General features: G+C 40.3%; 1 protein-coding gene across 5 annotated transcripts in view; it reads right to left on the reverse strand.

Annotated features, from left to right (window-relative positions):
* DGUOK (deoxyguanosine kinase) overlaps nt 1-20,969 on the reverse strand; it is a 29,127-nt gene extending 8,158 nt beyond the window's left edge. For 3 of the 5 annotated variants that reach the window (XM_017644374.3, XM_017644372.3, XM_017644370.3), the window contains exons 1-3: nt 20,780-20,969; nt 9,839-9,951; nt 1,457-1,644 (exon numbers count right to left, since the gene is read on the reverse strand). In XM_017644374.3, the coding sequence (XP_017499863.3) occupies nt 1,457-1,644; nt 9,839-9,951; nt 20,780-20,921 (443 nt within the window). In that variant the 5' untranslated portion in view covers nt 20,922-20,969. The remainder of the gene's footprint in view (nt 1-1,456; nt 1,645-9,838; nt 9,952-20,779) is intronic. The other 2 variants (XM_017644373.3, XM_037027225.2) reach the window with 1 other exon arrangement.
* Between the last annotated feature and the right edge of the window lie 1,926 nt (nt 20,970-22,895).

The following is a 22,895-nucleotide window of genomic DNA, read 5'->3' on the forward strand; positions in this document are numbered from 1 at the left end:
AGAACATTTAGAATGTTACAGCTGCTTATAGTGTAACCAATTCTTATCTCTTTCTTTTCAAATACATGTTAAGATCTTGTAGCTTCTAAACAAAGTATTTCTATTTCTGAGGGGTCTCTCACATGCCTACTTCACTAAAGGGCTGGAAATCAAAAGACCCATAGCGCATGTTCCCAAGCAACCCAGATGATTTTATGTGATTCCTTTTCCCAGTCCAAGAGGCATAGCTTTGGAAAGGGCAGAGAAAAATATATAGGAGTAAACCCAACAACTGAAAAAAGAACCAAAATCAAAATCTGATAGTTTGTTACTCACATATTTAGCTTTTATAAAGAATACATTCTCTCTAGGGGCACACTGAGAAGGAATATGCAGCCCAGAGGGTTTGTTTTACACATCCTGCAAGATTTTTAGGTAATGTTAAAAAAAAAAATACATGACATTACAAGTACACTCTCATATTTTCCCACCAGGAGGCTTTATGAACACTAAGCAGTAAAACTAGTTTATCTAATTTAAAATAAGTGGGTAATCAAATTAATGTCTTCAGAAGTGAATGGACGATGAAAATGCAGCATTTTCCATTCTGATAACTCACAGGGGCTTAAGACAGACCATCAGGGTTTAAACCACACTTTCCCACTGATAGAAGTCATTCATAGACTGAAAACCCCTCAGCAGTGTCCAGATCAAGGCACTGTCACCTTGTCTCCAAATGGCTTAAACACAAGTCACAGCCTGGGCCGTGGCCCTGCTAGAGCTCTGGAGCTGGGTGACTAACTTCCCTGGAACTGACTTCCCAAGCCAGTGCTAGCCTTCACTAGAAGTGACTTCGGCCCTCACTCCCCCAGGCGTAGGGATAACACCCTTCCCCTGAGCTGGCACAGGCCCTGGAGGCCCTCTACAGATGGCGGCCAGCAACAAGCCCTGCCACAACACAGGGTCAAATAGGCAAAATCTGAGACAGAAGCCCATTTCACAAATGTGCTATTTCTACTTAGAAATCCTTTCTTGAAGAACAAAAAAGGGATGCATTTCTCATATCATTTTAGGAACACATGTTTTCATTATGTCTGCTTTTTTCTTTAAAGGTGATAACCAACCACTGATATACTTGGTTCTAGAATATACGCTACTCCTGAAGCATCTATTCTGTGCCTTTCAGCATATAATGGTTATACTAGAGAGCTACTAGCTTGCCTCTCTGACAGAAATGAATAAGGAAACAAAGTAAGCAGTTGCAATGAAATTAAATGCATGTACTTTATGAAAAACACAATATCCTTTCTTGACATATATGGTAACTCTCTGAATAAATCTGCATGATTTGTCTTTAAAATGACAATTTTTCTAAGTACAATTTTCCAAGATCGGAGAGCTGTGCAGGATCTGAGAAAGAGAAAATACACAGCACTGAGCATGGGGCTTATGACCAGCAGAGGGCTCAGGGTCCTACCTGTCACTGTACACAGACCTCTCAAAGACCTGGACTGCCTCCCTGGCCTGTAAGAGTTTCGCAGGGAAGGGCTCCAGCTGTGCTTTCAGGCGGCTCATGAAAGAAAATGTCTGGAAAGTATAGGACCACCGTGCTGGCTCCCGGTACATCATATCCAACAGGTTTCCAAGATTTTGGGTGGCACAGACCTGGAGAGGAAATTACAAAAGAGGAGAATTTCCTAGAAGCCGTATTTCTTTCATGGTGTTTACTACCCCTCCCCTCCCCCACATCAGTTTAACAGTCAATGAAGGAAGCAATTACAAATGTTTCCTTCCACTAAAACGATATAATCATTTGCCCTGGCATCGTCAAAGTTACATGATCAAGAAAGAGATTTTCCTATGTTACTAGACAAGAATTTGAAAGAGGGAGATGACATGTCACCTTCAATATACAAGAGCAGTGGAAAAAACACTATATTCACCGGTACAGAATTAGCTTATTCACTGGTTGATGGATTTGTGAAGTCTGTCTGAGGAGTTAACTGGCAGCCATCTAAAACTCGACTTCCAATCACATCTTCCACTGTAACACTCTTGCCTCTCTTTTGAGTTTTCATCTGGGCCTATTTCTTTATAAAACTTCAACCCAGACAAGAAAACAACTGATTATTTGAAAATCCAAACACCCAACCAACCAAATAGAACGCTGTCTCTCACAGGAGGGCTACAACTGTTAAACAAAACTCTCCCCTCCATTCTAGTGTCTTTGTGGACTGTATTTGAAAGCCCGCTGACTCTGCATGTGTAGATGAGAACGTGTGTGATTCTCAGGAGCCCTGGATTCTTTCCTGGGCTCCTATGCTGACTCAGTGCAAAAGTGAGTTTTGTGCAAAGCACTTTGGATCTGTATTTACTCCATCACTGTTAACTGAAGGCCTGCATGGATGAGGCACTCCATGGGCTCAGTGCTATAAGAAGTGTAGGAAACAAAACTAATAGGACTTGTTTCAGTGTTCACTGTACTATGTTATCTCATTTAAACTTCAGAACAGCTTCATGAAGTGGGTACTACTGTTATGCTCATTTTCCTGAGGGGACAATCCACTCATCAAGGTTAAGTAACTTGTCCAAGGTCTCATGGTGAGTTAAGAGTTGAATGGGGACTCAAACCTGGCTTCCTTGAACTTCATTCCAATACTGCTCCATATAAAGGCAAGCAAGACATGGTTCCTAAACTCAAAGAGCTCACAATGCAAAAGGAAAGTGGATGAGAAGGATATAAAGAGCTAGAATATAAGGCAGAACATGTGACAAAGGGGCTATCACATTTAGGAGATGGAATATGAGCAACTTTCTAGAAAAAAGTGGCATTAAGCTGGGAAATAAGTGATACATGGAATTTCCACACATAGATATGGAGATTAAAAAAGCATTTCAGGTGGAGACAAAGATACAAGAAGTAAAAAAAGACAAAGACCACAAATGTTCCAATTTGGCTAAACGTCACCCCTAGACTCCAAAGAAGGGTCCAGCACTTTGAAAGGCTTCAGTAGCAGCAATGCAGGTAGAACAGAATGGATTACAGAACAATTTCCCTTCTTTCAATCCCCCAACCCACAAATACACACCACCCTTGAAATTGGCCCCTGATTAAAAACTGGAGGTAGACAAATTTGAAGCTACTTGAGTCTCTGATGGTATCAGCAGCACCTGCAGGAAGCCCTGGGTGGGCAGCACAGTTCTGAAGCTGCAGGGTAAGCCTGCTGTAATGGAAGCTCTGTGTGCAGATGTACTGGGGTGGCCGGGTGGCAGCTATCCCACCAGCAGGCTTTGGGCTACCCATGGGAAGCTCTTCCAGGAACAAACAACTGTACAGGGTCTACATAATTTCTCAAAAAACCCATGTCAGATACAGAACAAATGCAAACATCCCTTCAAATACATAAACAGATAAGAGGGACAAAAGCTGAATGTAAAAATATTCAGCAATTCAAAAAGAGAGGACCAATCTGTATGCTCAGGAGAAGCAGCCTCTTAAGGAAACAAACAGAGCTGTTGCCAGAAACAAGAAAAACAGAAAAATCTCAGTGAGATTTAAGAGATTGCCCCACTGGTAAGAACAGACTGTCATGAAAGAACACTGTTAGGGGAGAAAAATGCAATCGCCAAAACAAAACACCCAATGAAGATAGTAACTAGCAGACCATGTAAGACAGTAAACCTACTTAGTGAATATTATATAGAATTATCTAATAAGAGAAAAAAAAAGAAAATTATGAAAGAAATGAAAAGACTTGCAGGTCTGAAATAGGAGATCCAATATACATCAAAATAGAGTGGCAGGGTATTTTTTGCTTTTTCTTTCTTTCCTCTGGAAAGATACATCAAGATGTAATGTCACTTGTGTTCCACCTCACAGTAATTAATACAATTTTGTATGAACCAACTTTCCAAACAGGGGTTAAAATGATCTGCAAGTCCACAGTACTTAGAGCTGAGACAAAGCTGCCTGAGCAAGGAAGTGATTTTCCTTCTTATGCAGCAAGACTCTGATAAAGAGAAGTGAAATACTACCCCCAACAGAGGCCACAGGAAGACCACTACTCATAAGACGTGTGTCTCCCTACCAAATTTCACCATCACTGAGAATCAGTATCTAGTAGGAACATGTAGTATCTCTAGATATTTAAGAACAGAAATAAAGTTTAAAGGCATGGTACAACTAGGAGTTATACTCAGAGGGAACTTATCAGAGGAAATGAAGCTAAAATCAAAGAAAAAAATTAAGAAAAATCTCTGAGACGTGAGACTTTCCACCACAGAAAGTCACTGAGGACCAGAAAAGATTTTTTATATATTTACATACATAGCTTTCATACACACACACACACACACACACACACACACACACACACACACACGTACCCACAACTGGATCCATCCTGGCAAAATGTCAACAATTCATAAAAAGCAATACAAAAACGTGATGAGTGAGAAAAACACTAGTTACTTATTTAAAAAACCAGAAATTACCTTTCATAACTTTTGTATTCCAGAGCAAGACATTTTTAGACAAGCAATCACTCAGAAATTATACTATCCACAAAGCCTTTCTGAAGAAAAACTTTTCTAAAATATATTTCAACCAATGAAAAATTATTTCAAAATAAAGAATTAAGAAATGGGAAGATGTGGTAATGAGAAAACAGGGGTCAGTGATCAATGAGTAAAACAGTTAAATATAAAGTAACTATTATTAATGTGGTTATGATGTTTATTGTCAATTTCTATTGTTAAAAGAGAAATTTCACAATGTAGAGACATTCTGGATCTGGATAGAGTCTGGAGAAAAGAGTAATAAAAAGAGTAGTAGAGTTTTTTTAAATTTCTTTCACAGAGACTCTATAACATTGATAGACAGGCTTAAACATGTATATTTTTAAATGTTTCTACCAGTGGAATAAAAATAATAAATTTCCCATATGACTGAAGGGGAGAAAAATGAAAGAAAATTTTAAATACAGCAAAAAAAAGGAAATGAAAGCACAAAATAAGGTGGCAGAAATCAATTAAACATAATCACAATAAGCGAGAAAAATTCTCAGGCAAGGCAAATCCTAAAACTGGGTAAAAACTACAAATGCTATGCATAAGAGAAATACCTAAAGCAAAAAGACAGATCGGTTGAGGACAAAGGGTAGCAAAATCTACCAAGCAGATGCAAATAAGAGCAGATGCAGCAAAACTGGGTTAAGAAGAAAAAGCATTAGATGCTGCCACAGGGCTTTTTATACTTATAGACCAATAAAGACTCCACAAAGAAGACATGAGCCTTCTAATGCAGAATAAAGCATTGAAATATATAAATACAGAGCAAAACCAATTAAAAACACAAGGAGAAATGGACAAAACACAATAAAAGCACAAAACTTTAACAGAGTTCTCTCAGGATTTAATATAAAAAGTAAGCCCCCAAAATGAGACCTTAGCGGATAAGACTAAATCACTATTTTTTTTACATATATGAAATTGGGATACATTTTACAATGTTCATTAAATTAAACAGACACTTTAATTATTCCTTAGATGTGTTGAGTATGTGCCTTATAATCACTGGCATCTTAGATTTTATAAAATATGTCACATTAAATTTCAAACTGTGCAGATAACATACATATCCTTCTTTAATAAAGTCCACAGCACATTCACCAAAACTGATCATATATAAAATCTGATCATACATAAGCCATGAAGAAAACCTCATAAGTTTCCCCAATTAGAAACTGTGTAAGCCACATTGTCAGACCATAACAAAATTATAACAACAAAGTGATGTACACACAAAATCTACTCAGAAAATGTACTTTAAAAATAATTCTAGGGCAGAATATTAATCAAAACTACAATTAACAAAACTTGAAAAAAATTTCAGTTGAAATTTTCTGTCAAAATAAAGATGATAGGGCCAAACTTATCCCACGAGGAAAATTTCCAGTTGCAAATACTTTTATTATTAAGTCGAAAAAAAGAAAAATACACAAACTAATCATTTAACCTAAAGAGCTTTAAAAGTGCAAAGAAATTCTGAGAAAGATGTGAATAAATTTGAAGGCAAAATTCAAATCTAACCTTTACAAAATATTCACATAAAATAAGCAACATCAGACAAAATATATAATAATTCTGGATACAAAAGAATTTAAAGTATGAAAGAACACATGTACTAATTTTACACTACTAAGTTTTTTTTATTAAGGAATCATTGGTATACACTCTTATGAAGGTTTCACAAGAAAAAACAATGTGGTTGCTACATTCACCCATATTATCAAGTTCCCCCCACACTCCATTGCAGTCACTGCTCATCAGCGTAGTAAGATGCCAGAGTCACTATGTCTTCTCTGTGCTATACTTCCTTCTCCGTAACACCCCCTAACACCATGTGTACCAATCATAGTGCACCTCAATTCCTTTCTTCCTCCCTCCCCACTCACCCTCCCTACCCCTTCCCCACCCCTCCCCTTTGGTAACTGCTAGTCCCTTCTTGGAGAGTAAATAATTCCTATGCTAAAATCAATGCAAACCTTCTCATTTCAATTTCATAATCCTGATGGTAAAACCTGTTACAAACTGTACAAATAGTAATATCAATTAAATTTATATACATCCAAAATTCTAAACAACACATTAGCAAATAAATGGAACAGTATACCATGACCAAACAGTTTGATTTTAGGAATGTGAAGGCATCATTATCAAATCTTTCACTAATATTAAAATAGAAGGGAACCATCTCCATATGGTCTACTAAAATGAATATTCATCATAGGAATTAACAGTAATACATCAGAGGTAATTTCACTAAAGACATAACAAGATAAGAGTGACCACAATCATTGCTACTATTTAATATTGTTCTGGAACTTCTAACCAATGAGAGGACACAAGAAAACAGAAATGAGGTATGGATATTGGAAAACTCTTACACGTGATTAGTATTTAGAGAAAATTGTTCCTCTTTAAACCCTCAAAAAAAATTAAAGCAAAAATAAAAATTATTATGAGAATTAAGTCACATAAGACAAATACAACAATTAAGTGCTTTCCCTTAAAACAGCAATAACCAATCTGAGAAAGATGCTGGGAAAACAGATCCCAGCCACAAAAAAAATAAAATACAGAACCACTCAAGAATAAACTAAACAAGAATACTACTGGGACAAGTAAATAACTATTTGGGGGAAATTAGACTCCTGTAACTTTAAAGTCACATAAAGAGTAAAACCACACAAGCAAAAGAAAGAAGTGCTCTAAGAGCTCTTTTTAAACTTCAACAGTGAAAGCAGTAACTGTAAAGGAAAAGATAGATTTGACTATGTAAAAACTTAAAAATATTATATATTGAAGTATATAATACATAAAGGAAAATGACAAGTGGGGAGAATATCAGCAAATATGACAGAGTTAAATACTTTAACACACAGTGAGTTCTTATGAAGCTATTACAAAGATCTGACAATCTCAAAAAAAACTCCTAAAACCGGCAACAGGTTTGAACAGGCAATTCACTCAAGACTAATACATGGCTGACGAACGTAAAAAGATGGTCAATTTACTGGTATCAAAGAAATGTAAAGTAAACATACCACTTTCTTGCCTCACACATTAGCAAGGATGAAAACAGAGTTAACACCCAAAATTACTGAAAATGTGAGGAAATTGGTACAACTTTCTTGAAGGAAAATTTTGTAAAATGTATACAAAAGTGTCAACAAAATGCCTAATTTTTGGACATCAAAATTCCAGTTCTAGATATTCCTGAGAAAATACAAATACGGACAAAATTTAGCTATTAAAAAGAAAACAGATGCAGCTACAAGTATATTCATCATTATAACATTGTTTATAACAGGGAGAAATTTAAAATAGTAAATATGCAGAATAAAAGATTAGATAACTAAAAAGAGTACATATATATGCAGTATACTGCAACCATTAAAATAACATTACAATGAAAGGAAGACCTTGTATATCAAGTAACATGGAGATGACAATCAAAATTTTTTAAAAAAGCAAATGTAAATATATATTTTGTCCACTGTATAAAGAAATGTAAAAGAACAAAAATGTTAACTGTTTTAACTCTGGATAAGGGGATTATGGGAGTATTAGATATGTATTGTTGCATAACAAAATTGTGCCAAAGTTTAGTGGCTGAAACAAAAAATTCACCATCTTAGTTTCTATGGATGAGGAATCTGAGACATAGCTCAGCTGGGTGGTTCAGCCCCATGGTTGCTCACGAGGTTTCAATTAGTGATGGCTGAGGCTGCAGTCATCTGAAGACCTGACTGGGGCTGGCAGAGCGGATTCCAAGAAGCCTCACTCACACAGCTGTTGGCAGGAGGACTCAGTTCTTTGCTGCAACGGGCCTCCACAGACGAGAGGCTTCATGACATCCCCAGAGCCAGAGTGATGGAGAGAACAAGACAGAAGATACAATGCTTTTTTTATGATCTACCTTAGAAAGTCATACTCCCTTACTCCTGCTACATTCTATTCTTTGAAAGCAAGTTGCTAAGACTAGCCCATACTCAAGAGGAGCACTAAGTCCACCTCCTGAAAGAAAGAATATCAAACAATTTGTGGACATATTTTTAAATCCCCTGAATAAGTGACCTGTGGCAAACTCAGAAAAAAGATACATAATTCTCTTTACTAAATTGAAAAGTTAAAATTTCATGAACGCTCACTCTCTCTCACACACACACACAAAGAGACTATTTAAAATACAAATATCCTAAATATGATGTGCTGCCAAAAAAGGTGACACAAATCTGAGTTGGGATAACAGGAAAATGATACCCAGAACAAGTTCTATGATTTTCTGTACCACTTAGACTATATCCAGAATGTCCTGTTCAGCTCTGAATTTACTTCATTCTTAGTAAATTCTTAATGGAAAACTAACAAACTGGGGCTCATGACCTAGACAAAGTTACTTCATAATGAGGAATCTTCTGGAGGAAAATCGTGTTTGGCTTGAAAGAGAGAAGATTTAGGGGGAAAGGGCATTACCTTCCACTATGTGAAGGGCTGCCATGTGGAAAAGTTCGAAGACTTAAGAGGTAGAACTTTAATCAATGAGTCAGAGTCACAGGGATGCAGAGTGGCTTATGTAAGAACTTTCTAACAATCAGAATTGTTAAAAAAAAAAAGAATGAGCCACTCAGTGATCGCTCCTCTCTGGTGGCTGCAGGAGTCTGTAGTGACCGAGGCATGGCGTTGCCACTCTCCCAGCTACCTCTAAGGCTCATGTCCAGACTGGCCCTTCCTCCTCACATGGAGGTGACTGGTGTTAAAACCAACCTTACGGCCTTTCCCAAAACAGTAAACCTGACACGAGGGCCTGAGCTACGAGGCATAAGTGAGATGTATGGTGTCTGGCACAAAGTGTGTGCTTTATAAATGTTAGCTATTGTTCTGTACTGACTCAAAGTGACAAGATGCTAAGGTCTCTTCCAATTTCTAAGACTTCCTAAATAAGTTCAAATCACTGTAATTAACTATTAATCCTGATGGTCAGCTTCAGTATACACTGAAGGGTAGCAGTGACAAAATTCAACTTCAAAGCCAGGATGGCTGGACATGCTTTGGGGAACCACACAGAGAACAGAGGCAATCCCTAATAGAGATACATAAAACCATAAAAATCAAAACTAGTCATATTTTAAAAAGTGATATCCTCTCTGGCATATACGGTCTGCTTTCTGGAATAAAGATATTTTAAAAAGGAGACTCAAAATTGGGCTACTTCATCCACTTGGAGCGAATGAGATTATTACAATCAGTTTACTCACCCACAACTGCCAACGACCCACTGCAGCTGAAAACTTACTTTCTGGGTGCCAGCAGCCTGGACATTCTGCCATGTTGCCACAGGTTCTGTAGCTATTTGCCACTCTGGGTGAGTTTTCGTGAGTAACTTCACAAAGGTGGACTTTCCCACGGCTGCAATGCAAACAGCATGTATTGGGACACTTCCCAAGTCAGGGCTGAAGAAGCAGGCTGCTACAAAAACTGCCACAAATGCTCAACTCAAGGGGACAAGTACCAGTGTCTTGCCAATGGGTTTCAGCCCCAGGCAAGTTCGCTATGGATTCAGTGTGACCAAAGAAAATGACAGCAAAATGTTATTGGGGTGAAAGGATTATACCCAACTTTATTTCCAGGTGGCAGGTCAGTCACTAAAATCCCATTCACTCAGAGCAAGTCTGCATGCAGCAAGCAGGTCTCTGCCTCTGGGCCCCTCTGTCCTCACAGCTGTCCAGCACAGTCATCCCACCAAGCCGTCCTCCGGGCCTCTGTCCTCGGAGCTGCCACCACTCCAGCCCCTGCTCTGCTCTCCTGCGGCCTTGCAACCCTGCCACCGTGTCGTGCCCAGACCATTGGGCGGAGCTCTTTATATAGAGTCAACAGCCATGTATTGCCCACAGGTGTGCAGTGAGCTAGTCAACCAGGGCCAGGTAAGAATCCTGGCCACAGGAACTCTCATTTTATCCACAACCAGTTTCTCCAATTTTGAAACCCAGCAGCCATATCACTGTCAGACTGATGATAGGTCAGGCCTGCTAATCAGAGTCACTATAAATGAAGACAGGCAATGGGGTAGAAAACACCCTTCAGATTTGATCTGCAACTTTAACGTCCCAACTTCCCAAAGGCAAAGAGTATATAGTAACAGGTGAAAATGCAATAGACTATCAAAAGTATATGAAATCAGCTTCTTAAATTGTAAAGCTTAAATCATATTTATTCTGTGACAAGGTAAAATTCCAAGTTTTTCAAGGTAGAAAATGAAGACTATGACCCTCATTCATTCAACAAATCTAAAAAATATTCATGGAGTACTTATTATATGATCAGGATTGGTGCATACAATGGTAAACAAAACACAGGATGGATTTTGCCCTCAAAGAGTTTGTATGGATAACAGATAATAAACAAACATGCAAGTAATTAACAACAAATTGTGATAATGCTAGGAAAGAAAAAATGCAGGATGGCTCTAATATTGCTCAGGAGATCAGGGAAAGTTCCTCCGAGGAAAAAAAAATGCTATTTGAGGTAACACCTGAAAGGTGAGGAGTTAGCCAGGTCAAGGGTTGGGAAAGGGTGATCCAGGCAGAGGGAACAGCATGAACAAAGACTTGGAAAAGAGAAAAAGCCTGGCACACAAGGCAGAAGAGAAGTCTGTGGCCTGGAGGTCAGTACAGCTACAGCATGGTCAAGTGAGGGACAAGACTGGCTCAAGATGTGTGGAGAGGCAGGTAGGCAGGTGGGGCCAGGTCACACAGGGGCTTGTAACCACCGGTAAGAAATTTGCATCTATTCTAACTAAGGGCAATGGAAAATCAGTGACAGCAGATTGTAAACAGGGAAATAGTAAGGGTCTACATCATTTTTAAAAAATCACTCCACCAATGGTGTAATACAAAAGTAGGCAGACCACTTGAATGAAGAGGATGGCAGAGGAGGCAGAAGTAGTGGTTGCTTTGAGGAATGCTTTGGAGATGAAATCACTGAGTACCACAAGGTCCAAGTTCTCTTCCCATTTAACCAATGTCTGGCCATACCTTCCTAAGCTCCAAACTCACGCCCTCCAGATATCTACACTTGGATGTCCCATAAACACCTCAAAAAGTCAATCTACTGCCTAAATGAAGTCATCATCTTCCACATCAAGCTGAGCTTCCTCCGTATCCTCGGGGTATGGCACTACCCTCCAGTCACTGTCAAAACAACTTCCTCTTCTAAACCAAGTAGCCACCAAGGGCTTTTGCACCTACTTGCCTTCCATATTTTCCCATTTGTCCTTTTCTCTCCATTCTCACCTCTGTGCTCAAGACAGGCTCTCATCATCTCCTGCCTCTCTCAATCCATCCTTTAATCATAGCCACATTGAATACAAAATAACACTGCTTAAAACCCTCTGACAGCTCCCTGTTGCCTATGACAAAATCCAACCCTTTATCATGGTTTACAAGACACATCAAGAATCTGGCCCCTGTATACCTCTCCTTGGCCTCAGCTTCCCTTCAGGCATTCTGAGCTCCTGCTGGACCAAACTCCTTCCAATTCTAAGCATGCCGTGTTCTCTCCTGCAAATGTGTTCTCTCTGCATATGCTCTCCCATTGCCTGGAGCACCTTCTTACTCCTTACCTGGCCAACTCCTACTCAAGCTTCAAGATTTGGCTCAGATATACCTCCTGTGCGAAACCTTTCCAGATCCTGACACCCCTAAGCTGGACCAGCTAATCATCTTTATGCCTGGCCTGGCACTGTGAGTCTCCATCATTGCAATTGTAATTGTTTCTTCAGGTAAAGATGGGGCTCCTCCAGGACAGGAACCAAAGCTGACTGAATGAATAAAACACTTACTACACTATTAATTGCAGTTCCCTCTGAAACCTGCATATGTTAAAAAATTTTTAATGAACCTTGGGAGTGTGTCCGGAACTCAATCTCCTCTATCAGAGATGATCTTTCTCAAGTGAGTTCTACACTGAGGAGGAAACCAAATGGAACCAAGAGAAGAAGGGAGGCATCCTACCAGTCAACTTTATCAACCACTCATGGTTACTGATAGGGAATGAAGAGATGTCTCAGCCAAACAGCCCACACATCCAATATGTGACATTTACAACACACCACTCTAACTCCTCCTGCACACATAGGGTAAGAACAAACAGGGATCCGTGCATTCTGCAGTCACGCTCATCCCCGTCCACCCCCACCCAGCTCGTGTCTGCCTTTGCACACTGCTCAGCCTCTGTTCTTCCCATCCATCAAGGAATAAACACCTTTTCCTACTCTTCTAGGCCTGTGGCTAAACCCTTTTCCCTACCAAGCCCAAGGCTCCACCTCTTCCATTAAGTTCAGGACTTATCTAGCTCACATTGAATTTCTATCAGAATGGGCAGTTGCATCAAACAAAAAATATTTATTAACTGCCTATGACATGTTTAGCATGAATTGTTTTGATTGTTTCATGGGCCTCAATTTTGGTTTCCTAACAGGATCTGAATCTCTGGGTGGGGCCCCAGGAATTCACTTTAAAAGTATGCCCCAAGTGATCCGGAGGCACTCTTACATTTGAGATTGCTATCTTGAACAATCTGATCAAAATCAATAGAGGTGGTTTTTTAAAAAAGGTATTTTCCCAAACCACATCCCAGACTACTAAATAAAACTCTCCAGGCCTGTCATGGAGTACATAACAGGATGGCAGGAATTATAAACTGATTGAGTTTGTATATTAACAGACACCTGCCCTGCCCTGAGTAGCCCCTAGTTTAAAATATTTGGCACAGATGGTCAGTATTTAGATTGCAGGTTGTTGATTAAGTCTAAAACATGGTCCCTGACTATCCGCTAGAAAGCTATTTTAATGAACATGAAAAGATGAAGGTAATTAGTTGTTAGATAGGTGGGATTGAATGCCTGTTAGAATTACTTGAATTTTTCTAAAGGTAAAAGCAATTACTCAAGAAACTACTGCAGATGGAAAGGAAGGGCCCTGAGGGTTAGGGAATGCCAACTCCACCTCTGAGATGAGACACTATTAGTTCAGCTAAGGACAGTCAGGACTCTGAGAAACTGACTCATGCCATTTAAACATACAAAACCCGGAAAGCCAACCAACGAGATGTAATGGGAAATACACAGTTCTAATTACTGGAACAATCATATCCAACCTGCACCCCATTCCCCATTCCCCAGCTTCTGGAAAATCAGGTTGGTAATCAGAAGCTGGCTTCAGCAAAGAATGACAGTAAATGGTGGTGGAAGGTCCTCACAGCTGTGCCATCCATGTTGCTGCAGGGCTCAGCCTGGGTAATTTACTATAGGGCACTATTTCTTAAACTGCATTCCAATGGAACTCGGCTCTGCCAGGTACCACCCACAGACATGGAATACTTACTTTAAAAAATAATTCAAGGTTAATATTTATAGTAAAACCAGACACAGTATAACATTTTTTAGTGCTGTGATACCTGATCATGATAGCTTTCTTCTACCTGCTTGGGTTTTGTTTTTTTTTAAAGCCAAATGTTTTTTTTTTTTTTAGTTTTATTTTGGTATCATTAATCTACAATTACATGAAGGACATTATGTTTACTAGGCTCCCCCCTTCACCAAGCCTCCCCTACATACCCGTTCACAGTCACTGTCCATCAACATAGTAAGATGCTGTAAAATCACTACTTGTCTTCTCTGTGTTGCACAGCCCTCCCCGTGCCCCACCCCACACTATACATGTTAATCGTAATGCCCCTTTTCTTTTTTCCCCGCTGTTATCCCTCCCTTCCCACCCGTCCTCCCCAGTCCCTTTCCCTTTGGTAACTGTTAGTCCATTCTTGGGTTCTGTGCTTCTGCTGCTGTTTTTTTCCTTCAGTTTTCTTTTGTTCTTATACTCCACATATGAGTGAAATCATTTGGTACTTGTCTTTCTCTGCCTGAAAGCCAAATGTTTTAAATATTCCCACAGACTTCAAAAGAGTAGCATTGTCCTGTTCTCTACTTCTACACTGGCCTCCTCCTAGTGATCAAAACACTCAGGGCCACCGAAAGCTGCTCTTTTTCATGCAACACTGGGCAACCTGACAAATTCCTCCTTCCGTCTGGTCTCTACACAGAGCACCAGCCTCTTGTTAGTGATAAGCCAGCTGAACTATTATCTTTCAATATGCTTGTTAATATGAAATTTGGGAGGCCTTGATCTTGGCATCAAGCCTTCCCTTCCAGCCTTGGTGATCACTGTGCTTTATTACATGTGCCATGACAGTAAAAGGGTGGGAGGTACTTTCTTCTATTACTTCAACATGTTTATTTTTATTAGCATCAGGATTGTCATTCCATAAGGTGGACCAAAGAGTTCTGTTGTTAATGTTGATCTTTTCCTAAGTCATCGTTTTTTCCTCCCACACATTTTTCTATAAACTCTGATGCTTGCTATAGCCACATTATACTAAAATCTAGTAGGAAGATAGATCTGATATTATTATTTTAAATTTAGTTGTATTTCATGGGAATCTCTTAAATATACTATCACCCCCAGATATTTTCTTCTCCTTAACAAGATGAAAAACATGGAGGAAAAAATCCAATTCTGAAACCCTTTAACCAAAAAGCAAACAGAGGCAGTAAGTATAAAACTGTTTATCTTTAAACAAAAAAGTGTTCTGAAGAAAATTTGAAGACTTTATTTCAGAAACTGCATTTGACGCTTGTCATTCACTTACTCATTTAATTAACAGATGTTTTTGGAGTAGCTACTCAGTAGTAGGTACTGTAACTAAAATGATGAACAAGGCTGAGACCCTGCCCTCCAGAAATGTATACTCCAAACTTGAGCTCAAGTACCTAGCATCAGATAGGCTCTGAATCTAAAGGCATTCTGGGCAAACTTAACAAAAATCACTCAGCAGGCTTAAGAGAAACTTAATACATTTTTGCCCTGATTTTTTTTTTCTTATCATGGGAAACTATGTTTACAAAAAAGAAAAGCTCCTCACAACTTTCAGAGTACCATCCAAACTCATCTATTCAGCAAGAGACCCTTGCTGGTCTGGAATGCTCTTCTTCCCCACTCTGCCCACTTGATTTCATCCTTTCACTGCAGACTTCTCTGTGAAGCCTCGGTGGACTCTCTCCCGCCCCACTCCAACCCTAGGCAGGGTTAATGACTGCCCGCCCTGGTTCCCCAGGGTATCACACACTGTACTCGTTTGCTAACTCCGCACTCTCTCCAGCTAGAATGGGAGCCTGCCTGCTGAAAACACAAACTGACCTTATTCTCTTTGCAGCCTGAATATCTAGCCAGGTACTAAGAATGAAGATGGATGGATGGAATGAAGTGAATCACAGAAACAGTCTCCAATATACAGTATTTGGAATAAGTAGGTCTTTTCCTCTAGGATTCTTTGCCCAGTTGCTTATACTCAGTAAAAGTAAAAGATTTATGTTATTAAATCACTAATTTTGAATGCTGAAGAAATATGTCATTAGGGAAGCTCTCTCCACTGCTTTATATATGTCTCTAGGCTGCAAAATAAAAAAACTGTTTCCTCTTCTGTTGGGTCTTTGAAAACCAAAGTGAGAATGGTCTGAGGTGACCCACTGACAGTATTTCATATGGCAACCTTTCTTCAATACCGGTTTATAATCATAAAATACCTGGTTTTGGCAGGCACTAATACACTGTAGTGATGAATACATTCAAGCAACAGGCTAGGTATTTTACTGTTTAGACTTTAAGGGATTCGAGGCACCAAGCTTTTGATTTTTCAATCAGACATGGAACATAGCTTCGGAACTCATGCTAGATGCCATTAGTTGCTATTTCACTGATCCATTTTCCTTTCATGCTGCTGTCTGCACCTGCAGAATCTTATTAACAAGACTTTGAGTACAAGACTACAAGAAAAGCCCCTGTAAACACACCTAACTCTGGTTAGGATGGGGTCACTCCCTGTTCAGGTTCCCTGAATGCATCCTCTCATCTCGTCTGTTTGGGGCTGTCGCCTATGACTACAGAACGAAAGAACTCTTAGTTTAACTGTAAAAGCAGTTTAATATCTTCCCTCTGTGGGTACCAATGACTGACTTCTACAAGGACATCTCAGTACAGGATTCAAGCACCTGTTAAACACTGAATGAGTATACTGTGTCAGGCAGAGGGTTGCGTGCTGGTGACACAAAGATGAACAAGACACCAAATGGCCAGCCCAGGGAAGGTGCTGAATGTGCAAACCATTGCAACAGAACTCCAGTGCTGCGGCAGCTATGGGTACAAAATGTTATAAGAGCACACAGAGGAGGCAGTGACTAATTCTGTCTGAGGACTCATCAGGGTGGGTGGGGTGATGGAGAGTAACAGGAGATAAAACAGAAAGAACCAGATGAAGGTCCCCCAGTCCACTTCTCATTAGTCACACTTTCCTTGGGCAACTGCATTCATTTCCAAGGCTTCAGCAACTACCCCAAGTCAACATCTTCCATCTCTGAAATCTCAGCTCCCATCTCTCTCTTGATTTCAAGCACATATTCTAATCTGCCTCAGAACATCTATCTCTGTAGGTCTCAGAGGCACCTCATACAAATCATCACTCTTGCCTCCCCAGGCTGCCTCAGTTCCTTTATTCCCATGCTCAGTTTTCAGAGTTCAAATTATAAACCTGTCATGTTCTATGCCTCCTTATTCCTCCTCTCCAAGTCCTGTCAACCCCACTTCCAATATCCCTCTCAAACCTCTGTTCTTCTCTGTCCCTCCATACCCTCTGTTCAGCCTGCATTTTGCCACACTCCAACCACTACAGTGGCCACAAAATTGGTCTATCTACTCAAATTCATTCACTAATAAACTGGACGCAAGACCCTATAGGTATTGTGGTAAACAAGACATACAAAGAACACATCCACTTTCTGGAGCTTTCCTTTCATTCATCCTAGCCAATTTCCTTTGAAATATTAATCTGCTCAGGACACATACTGGCTTCAAATCATCAGCAGTCTCCACTCCCTACAGGAGAGACTACTAGCACCACCTAGATAGCTCATGAACATCTGGCCAGTTCTACCCTTCCAACCTCTTCTGCTATCCTTTCGCAGGACATCCGTTATTAAAACTGCATGTTTCCTCAGGCTTTGCCTTGGCAAATATTATTTACTGCCTGGAACACTCTTTCCCCTCTTCTCTGCCTTGGGAATTCCTACCTTTGAGATTCTGAGTTTCCATGCCCAAAGGTGGCACTCATCCCATGGTACAGAAATTATGTTTACAAGTCTGTGCCTCTTACCTGGTGGTGAGCACCTTAAAGACTAAGAGCTGTCCACCCTCATAGGAGGCACTCAGTGAGTCTCGATTCACGAGAAAGCAGGGAGAAACATAGAAATCTGGAAAGGTGAGGAGGCAAAGGTCAGGAAAATTGAGAGAGGGAGCTTGACACTCACCTGATAGTCCATCCAGAAAAAGTACTTATTTTGTGAAGTACTTGGGTACCCCTCTGGGCTCTGAGGACAGAGCTCCCTTTAGGAGCATATTTAACAAAGTCTGGGACAGAACATCTGTAAATAACACCATCAGGCAGGTAGTAGGGCCCTCCCTTCTCATTCCTTTTGGTGTTTCTGATTTGGCTGAAGAAATGAGTGTCTGGTCTCACTTTAAATTCATGACCACTAAGACCAAGTGGGTCCTTAATGCTGCCCGCAATTCCACATTTTTCTCACTCACTCACTAGACCACTTCATGTCTTTCCTCTGTCCTCACAGTCATTCTTGGTTGATCTTTATTCTTATTTCACTGAGAAAACAGACATAACCAAAGGACTGTCCCCAGGTTCCCAGCAAACCTACTTAAGCCAGTACTCACTTATCTTGACATTTGTCGTTACCAGAGATAAACTGCTCCGAGCTATGGTCAACCTCTCTCCACTTAGGCAACAAACTCCATTTCTCCTTGCTTACTAAAATCACTTCAGCAATTCTATCCTCTCCTACTTCACCAATTTTTTCTGTTCTCTACTAGACCTGAGGTTGAAAGGGTAATTTAATTCCTCTCACAAAAAGAAAAAAAAAAACCAACCCTCTTAAGCCCTTTTTCCATTTCAGCTACTGCCCCAGGTCTGTCCTTTCTAGGAAAACTTCCAAACAGTTGTCTTAATCCTTAATTTACTGTCTTAATCCTTAATGCACTGTCTCCAATTCCTCACCTCCCATTCTCCTTGAATTTAAGCCAATCAGACTTTCACCACTAAGAGCCTAAAAATTGTTCTTTTCAAGTTTACCAAAGAACTCCAACTACTTAAGCAGCATTATACAGCTGATCATGACCTTCTCCTGGATACCTTCTTCACTTGGCTTCCAGGATATCATTTCTTTTGGTTTTTCTCCTCTCTCAGTGGTCATCCATCTCAGTCTCTTGTGCTGGTTCTTTCCCGCTCCCCAAACTCTCTTAACATTTGTGCAGCCCAGGGAGTAGTCCTTTCCACCAGCACACCTAAGTCTTCAGGCTTTAAATACTGTCTACATTATAACTCCAGACCAGGGAAACGTTAACTCTGGACTCATATATCTAACTGCCTATTCAACGTCTCCACCTAAACATCTAATAAGTATATAAAATCAAACATGCCTGAAATCAAAATCTTGACACTTCCAGTGGAGAAAACTGGAACTCCAACTCTCAAGTTGCTCAGAGAAACTCATGTCATCACTGACCCTTCTCTTTATCTCACACCCCACACCTCATCTGTTAACTCCAGTTTGCCCTACCTTAAAAATGTAATGAGAATCCAACTGCTTATCACCTCTGTTACCATCCAGGTCTAACTCACTGTAATGTGTCATTGCATAACTCATAACCTTCTGACCTTTTACTTTCAACCTATCAGCTAGAGTGACCTTTTTATAATCTAAATCAAATCATGTCACTTGACTGCTCAAACCTTCCAGAGACTGTCCATCTCAGTCAGACTAAAAATCCGTAATGGACTACAAGGTCTATACTATCCAGACAGCCCCTACCTTAGGGCTTCATCTACCCCCACTCCTCCTTGCTCACGACACTCCAGCCACAACTGCTTTCCTCCTGTTTCCTGAACATGCTTTCCACCTCAGAACCTTGCACTTGATCTTCCCTCTACCTGGAAGTCTTCTCCCAGTTGTCTCCTTGGTTTCACTCCCTCACCTCCTTCAGATTTTTGCTCAAATATCACCTTCTCAGTGAGGCATACCTTGACTACCCTATTTAAAATTACAACTTCCCTCAATCCCTCATCCCTGAATTTTCTCCATCACATCCATTTCTATCTAACTTGACTTACACTGTTTATTTGGCTTAGTTTATGTTATTTATTGTCTCTCTCTATATACTAGGGTTCCAAGAAAGCAGGGATTTTTATTTGTGCTATTCACTCTTGTATCCTCAGAGCCAAGAACAGTGCTGACCTATGGGAGTTGCTCAAAGGGTTATGTGCTGAATGAATAAAATGATATTCTCAGTTTGCTGCTAGAATGTCTTCAATACTCAGCACTTGCTAATGCCCTTCTAGGGCTCAGCACCTTGGTAGATAAAAACATCAAATCAGATTCAGTAACATTAAATTGAAATGTTTTGCTTTCATTTTGTTACTTGATTACTTTTCATTTAAGATACTGGGTCTCTATTTACTCTTGTAACAGTTACTTTTAATTGATAAGTTTAACAAGTTTCTTCTAAGAAAAATGTTAAATTATAGTAGGACTAGCAAACAGGCATGACAAAATCGTGAAGGCTGTATCTGAATGACTAAAGTTTAGGAACTCTCTTAGGGTAGGGTTGCCAGATAAAATACAGGACACCCGGTTAAATTTGAATTTTTGATAAACAGTGGGTGATTTTCTTTTCAGTGTATATCTCAAACAGTGTATAGAACACACACTAAAACATTCATTCTCTTAAGTCCTGTTTAAATGGGCATCCTTCTCCTCCTCCCCCCAAGCCTGACAACCCTATCTCTGTGCCCCCTGCTCCTTGTCGCTTTGTCAGAACAAGCTAGTAGAACTCTTGTCCCATCTACAGTCTTCGTGGCTGTGGGAGTGTACTGAGGCCTTACGTCCTAAAAATCAAGGAGGCAAAGGCTCACAGCGTACTTTGGGAGGGGAAAATCCCTGGCAGCTCAGGACGAGCAGCCCAGCCGCATTAGACTGGGAGGGTCCGGGCCCAACTCCTTTCCCAGACTGTCAGGCACCTGCTCGGCGGAGGCCCAGGATTGGCTGCCACTTTCCAGCCCTTACCAATGTTTCCTTCGATGGAGATTCTTCGGGGCCCGCGCCCCGCGTGCAAACCCTTGAAAGGGGACACGCCCTCGAGTGGGCTCTGGGCCATGGAACTGGTGGGTGCTCGCTGCAGCCTTAGAAAGAGCCGGCCCGCAAACATCCTACCCACGATTAGCGCAGCGGCTACTTTCCGCCGGAAGCACTTCCGCCCCCGGTAATATCGTCATGCGCTCCGGCGCGCCTCTGACGTCAGAGCTCTCGGGCGGGAAGTGGGTGGGGTTGAGCTGGCTGCGGAGGAGGTTTCTAAAGGCAGTGTCGTGTTGTTCCGCTGTTTGGAGAGACGCGTTGGTAGGAGGAAGAGGCTTCCAGTGTGGGTGCGGGAAGTTTGCTAATAACTGGAATTGGCACGGTGCAATTAGCCCCTACTTATTTGTTCATTGGAAAAGGAGTGTTTTAAAAGAGACGTAACTCAACAATCCCATCACCTTTCATTTTTGTATAACTTTAGAATATATTTCATAGCTAAAGAAAAATAAGTGTAATTTTAAACGAGGTTTCTTTTTTCCAGGTGTTTATCTATTTTTATTCCAACATGGGAAGAGATGGGCCGTTTGAAGTAGGAAAATGACAATCTAATGGTGTACACAAATTAACATTTTCCTACTGCCTTTACTGCTCAACACAGTGCTGGCATGTTATTGAATAAATCAACACGTTAGTTCGCTTACACCCCAACTCTTAACCTCTTGACGAATGTTTAAACCTTCACTCAATTTGCATAGAGGCCAAAAATTTCATTAGGATAAAGTGGGTGGAGGCTCAGCCATGTGAGTGAGACTGAAACTAGATAGATTGGGGGGTTCTCTGGACAGAACAATGGCGAGGTGGGGCTTCTGAAGAGCATTTGTAAAGGGTGAGAAGAGCCCGAATAGAGAGATTCGGTGTTTAAAAATGAGCCTGCTGTGGTGGAGTACTGATCTGCAGAGGGGCAAGGACAGTCCTGAGCTGTCACCACTGGGTGAGGCCCTAAATGGCTTTCCCGTTCACACCCCGTGGTCATAATGATCCCGGAACTAATGTTTTATGAAATGTTTTCAGAGAGTACTTCTACTTTCCATCTCTTAAACCACAGGAGTCAAACCAAGAGTCAATAGACAAATGGGCATTCAGGCAGCACTATTAGAGGTGGTAGGTTTTAGGCAATAGCGATCTGATTGCAAGGGGTTCTGGAGGTGTGGAGGTGTTTGGTGGCTGGGACACCTGTCTTTCACATCAAGCACAAACCCTTTTTCTTATATTCATGTTTAAGGGGATGGTTGAAGTGATGATCGTGGAGTAAGCACACTATTTTAAAAAATAGATTATAAATGTATTTAGAATAACCTGGATGGAGCACTAATAGATATTGGAGCAGCTAAAGTCATCCCTTCTCCATGCCCACTCTCACAGCCACCTTGATGTAAAAATACCGCTCACATTTCTTTATCTGTGTAAGCCCATAGACTTGGAAAACAGTCATCTGAGAGGCTCTCTGCGCTCCCAAGTTCTCCCTGACTTCACTGCCTCATGGTCCCAATGAAGGTTAAATGATAAAGTTGTCAGGTTTAGGGGCAGACAGGCAACAAATCTACAAGTTAGGACTCTTAAAAGTTACTAGTTGTATAAACTTTTATAGTAAAGTATAATATGTAGTGAAATTAAGAATAAGTATCATATATGTACAGTTTAATGAAAATCTCAAACTGAACACACCCATCCGGGTAACCATAATTCTTGTTACTTGGATTCAGATCTATAAATTGAGCATTACCAGTACCTCTAGACTCCATTTCTCCTGCCAGTTACTACTCCAAAAGTAACCAATAGCCAGACTTCTAATAGCAGACAATGGTTTTGCCTGTTCTTCATATAAATGGAATCATGTAGTAAGTACTTCTTTCATTCAACTTAATATCTATGAAATTCATCCATACTGTATATGTAGTTGTAGTTCATTTATTTTCATTGCTGTATATTATTCCATTATATTGCTACACCATGATATATTGTATTCATTCTGTTACTGATGGGACAATGGAGACTTTCTAGATTTGGGTTATTATAAATACTGTTGCTATGAATATTCTCAAATATG

Source organism: Manis javanica, chromosome 1 (genome assembly GCF_040802235.1).
Source record: "Manis javanica isolate MJ-LG chromosome 1, MJ_LKY, whole genome shotgun sequence".
Lineage (NCBI taxonomy): Eukaryota > Metazoa > Chordata > Mammalia > Pholidota > Manidae > Manis > Manis javanica.